This window comes from Felis catus, chromosome F1 (assembly GCF_018350175.1).
Source record: "Felis catus isolate Fca126 chromosome F1, F.catus_Fca126_mat1.0, whole genome shotgun sequence".
NCBI lineage: Eukaryota > Metazoa > Chordata > Mammalia > Carnivora > Felidae > Felis > Felis catus.
The window spans coordinates 35,124,278-35,134,618 of record NC_058384.1 but is presented as its reverse complement, the minus strand read 5'-3'; the positions used below and the strand labels follow the sequence as shown (position 1 = coordinate 35,134,618).

The 10,341-nt window shown below is 43.7% G+C and overlaps 1 protein-coding gene across 7 annotated transcripts in view; it reads left to right on the top strand.

Annotated features, from left to right (window-relative positions):
- Positions 1-2,019: 2,019 nt before the first annotated feature.
- CR2 (complement C3d receptor 2) overlaps positions 2,020-10,341 on the top strand; it is a 34,227-nt gene continuing 25,905 nt past the window's right edge. For 3 of the 7 annotated variants that reach the window (XM_019821899.2, XM_019821898.2, XM_006942818.3), the window contains exons 1-2: positions 2,021-2,182; positions 9,881-10,060. In XM_019821899.2, coding sequence (XP_019677458.2) covers positions 2,125-2,182; positions 9,881-10,060 — 238 coding nt within the window. In that variant the 5' untranslated portion in view covers positions 2,021-2,124. Of the gene's footprint in view, positions 2,183-9,880; positions 10,061-10,341 lie in introns of all 7 variants that reach the window. The other 4 variants (XM_019821900.2, XM_019821901.2, XM_045048881.1 and 1 more) reach the window with 4 other exon arrangements.

Below are 10,341 nucleotides of genomic sequence, written 5' to 3'. Positions count from 1 at the left end.
AGTTCTTAATATAAGAAGAAAAATTGTAACTATGGTAGTTAACTAAGCTTACTGTGGTAATCATTATCAAATCGTTACGTTGTATACCCTAACTAGTATGTCAATTATATCTTTTTTTTTTTAATTTTTTTTTTCAACCTTTATTTATTTTTGGGACAGAGAGAGACAGAGTATGAACGGGGGATGGGCAGAGAGAGAGGGAGACACAGAATCGGAAACAGGCTCCAGGCTCTGAGCCATCAGCCCAGAGCCTGACGTGGGGCTCGAACTCACAGACCGCGAGATCGTGACCTGGCTGAAGTCGGACGCTTAACCGACTGCGCCACCCAGGCGCCCCTAGTATGTCAATTATATCTTAATAAAACTGGAGAACAAAATGGAAAGAATAAAAATATCAGTTACCACTGTAAAAAAAAATGTTAATCTCGTCCCAAAACACCCTTACCGAAAGACTCAGAATAATGTTTGACTATATATCTGAGCATCCTACAGCCCAGACAAGTTGACACATAAAATTAACCATCGCACTATCCAATAGGATACTGTGGAAATAACATAGTGTGACTTCTGAGGACAGATTATAAAAGACATTGTGGCATCTGCCCTTCTCTCTTTTTCTGGGAGAAGCCAACTGCCATGTCACAAGGAGACTCAAATAGTCCTATGGTGAGGTCCACATGTTAGGACTATGAGGCCTGCAGCCAACAGCCATGAGTGAGCCCTCTTAGACCTGGATCCTCCAGGGCAAGCCCAGCCTTCAGGTAACCAGTTCTGGCTGATGTTTGGACTATAGCCTCAAGACAAGCCTGAGCCAGAACTGCCTCGCTAAGCTGTTCTTGGATTCCTGACACACAGAAACTGTGTGAGATACTAAATTCTTACCCTTGCTTTAAACCAGTGAGCATAGGGTAATCTGTTACTGTGCAATAGCTAACCAACATAAAAATCATTCTACAAAAATACTTGCTGTGTACTCTTCAAAAACATCAAGGTCATGAGAGACATAAAAAGGGCCGAGGATCTTTTGCAGATAAATGAGGGGAAATAAAAGACATAACCCGCTAATGTAATGTGTGAACCTTGAATGATTCTGGACCGGAAAAACGAAAGGGTGAGAGAGAGAGATTGCAATAATAAAGATTACTGAGATGAGTGGAGAAATTTGAGTATAGCCTGTTGCTTAGATATTTCAATGTTTATTTCCTGTTTTTGTGCATTTACTTAGTTATGCAAGAGAATGTCCTTGTCTTTAGGAAAAACGCACACCAAGTATTTATAGCAGGGGGTATCATACCTTCACCTTACTTCAGTTCCAAAGTAACAATTCTATAATTATAGAATCATATGTATGTATGTGTGCACACATCTAGATCGATCTCTATATAATTACACCTATATGTCATCTAACTGTCTACAGAAGGAATAATAAAGAAAATAATAGTGCCATGTTAACAGCGGATAATCTGGGTGACGGGTATATGGGAATTCGTTGTACTGTTCTCAAAACTTTCTGTAGAAATTGCTTCAAAATAAAAAGGGCCAAAGAGCAGAGGGGACTGCTGCTTGTAAATTTCCTTTCTAAGTAAACTATTTCTTTAAACAGAGGATTTGAAACATTAATAGCTTTTGAAAATATTTTAGTGGAGTCAAACCAGAATTTTGGGATGGGATGGGATGGGATGGGATGGGATGGGATGGGATGGGATGGGATGGAGCATTGTAGATTAGCAACGGTGAGTCCTAGTTTGTGAAACGTGTTTCATTTCTCCAGAAAAGACGAAGTGGACGCATCGTTGCACGGTAGAAAAGGTTGGAAAGCCACAACGCTGAGGGCTAGAGCCTGAGCCAAAGACCGGGTCACAGTTGCTCCGCCCCTCTGCCCCCCTGACCCCGTCGCCCCCTCAGGCGGACGCCTCGCAGCCCCGGCCAACCTAACAGGCGCAGGCGTCCCGCCCCAGGCAGCCTGCAGGTGTGCGCGCAAAGCTAGCACGTGGTGCCAGGCTCTATTTAAGGGCCCCCCCTCCCTCCCTTGTCGCCGTCTGTTGCTTCAGCCGCGTTTTCTCGGAGCTGCCGGAGGCTCGAGCGTCTCGGAACGCATCCCGCCGCTGGGGCTGCCGCCGGGGCATGGGCGCTGCGGGCCTGTTCTGCGTGGTCTTGGCACTCTTCGCGCCGGGGGTCCTCGGTGAGCTGGGAGGGGGAGCACGGAGGTAGGGACACGTCTGGGGCAGGGACGCCTCTGTGCGGCGATGCAAAACGGAGTAAGTGAGAAGGAGGGGTCAGGGCCGGACGCTTGACTGCCTCCCGCTCGCTCTGGGGGACCCCTAGGATCTCCTGGTCCTGAATGTGCTCACTGGCTCCTCCCGGGGCTGGGATCACTCGCTCTGCGCTGTCCGGGCTCCCGGGCCCCGGGGACTCAGCTGATGCTCCTCGCACTCGCCCGAGGTCTGCAAGCGCTCGTAAAGCTGGCCACGTAACCAAACCCTACCGGGCCGGGCCGGGTGTGCGAAGACCTCCCGCTGCGGGCTTGGTTCTCCCATCAGTCTGCACTTTGATGTGATGCTGGTAAAGAGATCCTAAATGACAAACACCTAGAGCTATTGGAGGAAACTTGGTATGTGAATTAAAACTACAGCCTTCGTGTTATTTACCTTCTGCAATGGCAAGGGCCCCAGAAGGTCTCCTTCCACGTTGATGCTAACTCCCCCCACCCGCGATTGGCTTCATTTTAGAGAAGCACAGCAGTTTGTTAAGACTAGAATCTCTTGGCTACAACGTGGGTCTAACTTTGTCATTGTCTCCAGGGTAGAGTGAAATCTTAGTTAAAAGTTTGCTATCTGCACATTCCAATAACTGGGTGACTTTTGGCAAGTCTTTTAGCTCCCTGACCCTCAGTTTCCTCATCTGTGAAATGAAGCTAGTGCGGTAAGCTGCCCTACCACCTTACAGCGCTGCCTGAGTGTGAGATGAAATTAGGCAAATGAAGGTCAGGCGTTACTTGTTACTACTAAATACCAGTCCTGAGATTACTGTATAGATCCGGTTTTATGGAGCCAGCATCTACGCATAATCCGCAACCCCCCCTCCCCCACCTTGCTAAGGCATCCTGCATATAATCAATGGTTCTGTTACAGCTTACTTTGCTTCCTGACATTCTGCTTTCTCCGGGCCCTCGGTTGGACATTTCCCCCAGACCAACATCTTCATCTCTCTTTCCTACACATGAACTCCCTTTGAACAAGTGCGTGTTCACAACTTTCTCTAACACCTCTGCATGGCACGGTTCCAGACCTGACTTCTCACTGACGCTCTGTTCCTATTACTAAATTTTGCAGAGGATATTATCAATTGAAAATCAGGTTCTACACCGGCCCTGCCAGTTCAGCGCCCCTTCCAAGTATGCCCGAGAGTCCCCCCCCCCCCCCCCAGCCCAGTACCAGCGTGCCACCGTCCTCTCTGGCCACTTAACTGGAGACTCATGAACGACCAGGCCTCCCTGTCTGCTTCCAGCTAATGTGCTTCCCTTGTTTGTCTTTGCACCCACCCACCAATATTCTAATCCTGAGCATATGATTGATTACCTGTGTAACAACCTCCTCTCTTACCAGTCACTCTGATACCCGCCTTTAACTTACCAGTGGTGACCACCAACATTTTAACATATCTTATCTAGATCTATATATAGATCTAGATGTAGATATGTTTTTTTCATTACTCCACTCCGTTGCTCAAAAATGTAAGAGGGCTTCCCACTGCCTGTGGGATTAAAAAAAAAAAAAAATCAGGGGCGCCTGGGTGGCGCAGTCGGTTAAGCGTCCGACTTCGGCTCAGGTCACGATCTCACGGTCCGTGAGTTCGAGCCCCACGTCGGGCTCTGGGCTGATGGCTCAGAGCCTGGAGCCTGCTTCTGATTCTGTGTCTCCCTCTCTCTCTGCCCCTCCCCTATTCATGCTCTGTCTCTCTCTGTCTCAAAAATAAATAAACGTTAAAAAAAAAAATTAAAAAAAAATCTAATGCCTCAGCCTTTCAAGCTTTTTGTCATTGGATCTCATCTAAACATGCCCCTCCTGACTCCCCATCGCTTCTGCTGTTCATCCTATTGCCTGACTGTCCCCTCGCCCCTGCCACCACCACCACGGTCCTTTGCTGGTGCTGTGCCCACACATCCCTTCTGACTTTCGCTTCTACTGTGTACGTCCTGCAGACCGTGCCTTAGCTCATGGCCAGTTCTTGACCTTGAACATTCTTAAGAAACTCTTGAGGTACCTTTTGCAAAATTTAGTGATTTTTCCAGTTTTGTTGAGAAATAATTGACATACACGCTGTATAAGTTTAAGGTATGCCCCATGATGGCTTCATTTACAGATACTGGGAAACCATTACCACCATAGGTTTAGTTAACATGCATCATCTCATTGAGATACAATAAAAGGGAAATGAAAAGTTCTCCTTGTGATGAGAATGCTTGGGATCTATTCTCTTAACTTTCCTATGTATCCTACAGCAGCATCCACTAGAATCACCATGTTGAGCATTATCTCCTAGTACTTATTTACCTTATAACTAGAAGTTTGCACCTTTTGACCACCTTCTTACAATCTGCCCTCCCCCAATCCCACCTCTGGTAGCCGCCAATCTGATCTCTTTCTCTACGAATATGATGTGGCTCTTTGGATTTTGTTTGTTGTTTGTTTTTAGAGTCCACATATAAGTGAGATCATACAGGATTTGTCTTTCTCTGTCTAACTTACTTCACTTACATAATGACTTCAAGGTCCATCCATGGTTTCACAAGCGGTAGGATTCTGGCATTTTTAATGGCTGAATAATATTGTATTGTGTATATATATATCACAACTTCTTAATCTGTTCATCTATTGATGGACACTTAGGTGGTTTCCATGTCTTGGCTATTGTCAATAATGCTACAATGAACATGGGGGTGCAGATCTTTCTGAGTGTGTGTTTTCATTTCCTTTCGATATATTCCCAAAGGTGGAATTGCTGGATTATATGGTAGTTCCATTTTTAATTTTTTGAGGAATTGAAGTGCCTTTTAAAAATTCAGGTTCCTGGGTTCCGTCTCATTCTTCAGAGATTCATAGGTTTGGGGTGTGGCCCAGGAAGCTGAGTTTAACAAGTACTCTGGAAGATTCTGAAGCAAGTGTCTATAGGGTGCCCTGCTATGAGCAAAGTCATATGGGAAGTGAATTCCCTTCTTAGAGTGTTTTCCCGCTTTTCTCCTTTTGTCTGTTTGCATAAACCGATTCTAATGTCCTGCTCTTAAATTTCACTCTTGCCTAGACTGACCACTTCATTTCATCCTACACTAAGAAAACAAAATCATTAAATAGGAATTCCCTTATTTGCCAATCATCTGTCTCCATCTGAGCTCAGATTCTTTCCCCTGCTTAAAACCTGCCAAGGGCTTCCAATGACATTAGAACAAATCCATGCTCTTTAACCTTGACCGTAGATCTGTCTGTCTCTGAAATCCTCTGTTCTCCTCCCTCACTCTCTCTGTTCCAGCCACACTGGCCCTCTTTTTGTTCCTTGAACACAGTCACGTTTGTTTAGCTTTGGCACTAGGGGCTCCCTCCGTTGAAATGCTCATCCTACGTATCATCCCTTGCCTGTCTCTTCGACATTCAGGTCTCTGCTCCTCTGTCACCCTTCTCTGACTCTCATCGGAAGTAGTCTGTACCCCAGGTCACGCTCTATCACACGACCGTGTTCTCTTTTCCACAGAGCACCTATCTCTCATCCTATGAAAACTTCTTATTTATTTTTTCACTGGCTTGTCTGTTCTCTCGTTGAAATACAAGTTCCATGAAAACAAGGTCTTTATCTGTCTTACTGCCTGATGAATCCCTCACACTAGCACATAACAAGGAGTTCAGTAAGAACGTTCTTTTTCCTCCTGTAACAATGGAAAAAGTATCCTTTCTCTTGACTGGAGTCCACTCCTCCTTCAGAATTACGGTGTGCAAGGACTTGACTTCTGCGTATACCCCATCTTGTATCACCTATTTGTATCTCCCTGTTGGATCATCCCCACCAGCAGTTAAACATGCTGGGACATTCTTGACTGAGGTCGTCAGGAGACTTCTCATGGCCTAGTGAAACTCCATTTTCCCAGCCCTCTTCTCATCCTTCTCAGCAAAACTTCTCATGGACTACTTGCCCACTTCTCTTTATCTCCTTCACCCACTCCAGACAGGCTCCTTCTCCCACATTCTCCCGAAGCTACTCTCTCTAAGGTTACCATTGACCTTCATGCTGACGCATCCAATGGCCATTTTTTCTATCCTCCTCTGTCTCAGTCTTTCAGCAAAAGCTGACTCTTTCTTCTCTGTTGGAACAGTTTTCATTCTCCTCTTCCAAAACAGGGCACTCTTACCAATTTTTTTTTTTTTTCTGTACCTCTCTGGTTGCTCTGGGTCTGTTTTGCCCTATCTCTAAATATTATAGGGTTTGGGGGCTCAGGCCTGAGCCTCCTGTTTTTCTCCATTCCTTTTTCCTAAGAGACCTCATCCAGTCTCATGGCTTTAAATACTATTTATATGTTGATGGCTCATTTACTATCTGTAGTCTTGAACTCTCTCCTGAGTAGAAAGTTTGTATAGCCGACTTCCCTCCTGCGTCTCCATATGGGTTCCCAGTAAATGTGTTAAATATACCAAGACTAACATAAAACCAACTGCACACACTCCACAACACACACACACTGGTGTGTTCCCATCTTAGTTCATGGTCTTACCATCACCCCAGTAGCTCAAGTCACTACAAGTAGCCTGGAAGACATTACTGAGTCCTGCCATTTTCTTACCCCCACATCTAATGCAACAAGAAGTTTTTGTTCTAAATTCTACTTATAAAATATATTCCAAACTTATCCTCACTTGCCAGGCTATTCTTTTTAAAAGGTAAATCGGGTCATGTGACTCTCCTGTTTGCACTCTCTGGTAGCTTCCACTTAGGAGAGCATCCAGACTTCTTACTATGGCCTAAGAAGCCTAATATGAACGCCCCCCCCCCCACTGCTGAACTTTCTAACTTGATCTCCTACCACTCTGTTGTGATCACTACATTAGAGCCACACTTGCCTTCCGTCTATCCCTAAAGTGTAATAAATCCATCCCTGCTCTTAGACCTCTGCCTAAAATGCTTTTACTCCATGCTTCACCTGACTGGCTCCTTCTCCGGTCACAACTCAAATGCCTCCTCTTCAAAGGCCTTCCTAAACCATCATAAGCCGATGGTCGAATGCCTCTCCGTCCCCTCCTCCTTCTGGTACGTTACATTGTGACACATCGCCCCATTTATTTCCTTTACATACCGTTTATTTACTGGTAGTACCTGTCTGTCTGTCTCCCTCTATTGGAGTATGAGTTCGGTGAGCGTGGGAACCTTGTTTCTAATGTTCACTAGAGTGTCTCCTGTGTTTGGGACAGTACCTTGGTTAATATGCATAACTGCCATTCAAAAATGATCAGGGGCGCCTGGGTGGCTCAGTCAGTTAAGTGTCTGACTCTTGGTTTTGACTCAGAACATGATCTCACACTTCGTGAGTTCGAGCCCCACATTAGGCCCCAGGCTGTCAGCATGGATTCTCTCTCTCTCTCTCTCTCTCTCTCTCTGTCCCTCCCCAGCATGTATACAGCTGTGCACGTTCTCTCGCTCAAAATAAAAAAGAAAACATTTAAAAAAAAGAAAAACAAAACCAAAAATGATGAGTCAGGAAACCCATTGTTAAAGCGTTTGGTTATAATAATTCTCGTTCTCAATAATAATTTTTCCTATCTGCCTTCTGACCTAATTTTCCATTTTATTTTTATTATCTTATATATGTGTTCTTCATTCATTTCGAACGGATTTCTAAGCAATTCTAGGTAAGGCCCCTTGGACCCAAGCAAAAAGTTAAATGTATCCCTGCTCTCCAGGAACTGCTTGGCCTCCTTAGTTTTTAACAACTTTTGAAGAATGCATATGTCGGTGTCTTAACCACTAGCCTCTGTTTTATTTTTTATTATTTATTTATTTATTTATTTATTTATTTATTTATTTATTTTTAACATTTTTTTAATTTTTGAGACAGAGAGAGACAAAGCATGAACCGGGGAGGGTCAGAGAGAGAGGGAGACACAGAATCCGAAACAGGCTCTAGGCTCTGAGCGGTCAGCACAGAGCCCGATGCGGGGCTCGAACTCACGGACAGTGAGATCGTGACCTGAGCCGAAGTCGGACGCTTAACTGACTGAGCCACCCAGGCGCCCCAACTCCGTTTTAGATCCAGTCGCGATCTACTCTGATTTTTTTTTTTCCTCCTGATAATAGAAAGATGTAAAGAGGGTACAGTAACCCTGAAGAAAAGTCTTCTTAATGGCTCATGGACTAACCTTTTTTTTCTGAGATGGCAGAGACCATGATTGAGGGAAATTCTTTCCGTGACCTAGATTTTTGGCAATTCGTTACAAGTAACTCTTGTCCCCCAAAAGAGACGGGGTCCTCGAGTTTTCTTAACGGGGATAAGGTTTTGTCATTATTTCCCATCCAGAAAGTATGACCCTTCTCTCCTTTCGCCCCAGAAGATCATGTTATAAAGTATTCTGCTCTTCCTGCTTTTAGGTCTCAGTTCCATCTTAGGCCATGTCATTGCTACTGATTATTACAAATTTAAATTGGCTTTCCAGTTTGTAGAGCATTATTTGGTATTGCCCCTATTCACATTATGTATTTAGAGATTAAATCACTTGCTTAGGATGACTTGGTACAAGAAATACCAGGATCGTGAAGATGGTGTTCGTTGAGGTCAAACCTTTACTTTCCCTACAGTGTCTTGCTGTTTTGCACAGGTATGCATTTGGAGACATTTGTGGGGGTTAATGAAGAAAAACAAAGGAGTTGAGAGAACTAGAAGAAGACCTACAGTGATCTGGGTCCTAACAGTGATGGCTGTTCTTAGACCCTGTCTATGACTTCTCCAACAGAAGTGTCTGGCTACCGAAAGGCCGAGTCTGGCTACAACCTTGGGAGCTCTGCGTTTGCCTTTGTGTCATTTCGTTCATGTTTGTTCTTGGACTTTCACCTGTACCTGTGTCAAACTTCTTTGAAAAAGAAAGATTTATAAATGCGATATTCAGATATTCTGCCATTCTGGCATCGAAACTTGAGCTCTCTTTCATACCTAGAAAAATGACTTTTCCAGGTACATCCTCAAGTATATGGGTGTTACAGTTTCTCACCCATCAGCTATGATGATATTTGTTTCATTAAACATCATCATCATCATACTATTTTAAATCACAGGGAACTATTTCAAAATGACTAGTTCCTTTTATCTAGTACCCATCAGAATTATATACTGTGGTCTCTTAAGAGGCATATTACACTATTAGGTTAAAGGAATAAAGTAATGAAGAATTAATAAATGTATTTTTGTCTTGCTAAGACCTAAAGGTTTAATGATTAACAGAGTAATGTTAATTCATTAAAGTCATTTTAGAAGATCATACATGTGCTGAGCTTACAAGGTCTCTGATGCACTTTTGTTCCCTGTGCTATCCCAGAAAAGCTTTGATTTATAAGGCTTCGTTTTTTTAATGAGTCTTTAAGGAGATGAAACAACTCCGAGGTCCTTATGGAATTCTGTAAAATTTATTTTCTCGAGCTCTTCCTCTTAGTCCATCCTAAAAAGTCTTTGAACTTCTGAGCTTATATCTCTGTATATTCACCCATATGTTCTTTGTCCCAGAAAATGTTGCCCTATTTTAGGATTACTTTCTAAAGATCAAAATTGTCAGGATGATCGGTGACAAAAAAGCAGCAGAGTAGCAGTGTCAGCCTTTCCTAGTTTTGATATTCCTGTGGTCTTTGTCTCTAGGTCAGTGTAAGTTCCTGCCAAGGTATCATTTTGCTAAGCCTAAAATTCAGAGTGATCAGTCTGAGTTTGCTGTTGGGACATCTTGGGAATATGAATGCCTTCCTGGGTATATCAAGATGTCATTCCTTATCACCTGCCTAAAAACCTCCAAGTGGTCAGATCCTCAGCGATTGTGTCAACGTGAGTAATCTGTAATAGAAGCATCTTTGGGTCTATCTGTACCTCTGTGAGATAGCCTATTATTTTCAAGGTGAAAGACCAGAAAATTACTACATGATTTCAAATGAAGGGTGCTCCTGGGTTCTCCATGTTTCTTTTACTCCCAAGAATAATATTGGGTATTGGGGTTAAATCATCACAGCTGGCCAGCCCTGTTTATCCTGTAATCTCTACAGCTTTGTTCTACAGTCTCTATACTGTGTTAAATGAGCTTAAGAGTTAGTATACAAGGAACACGTGTG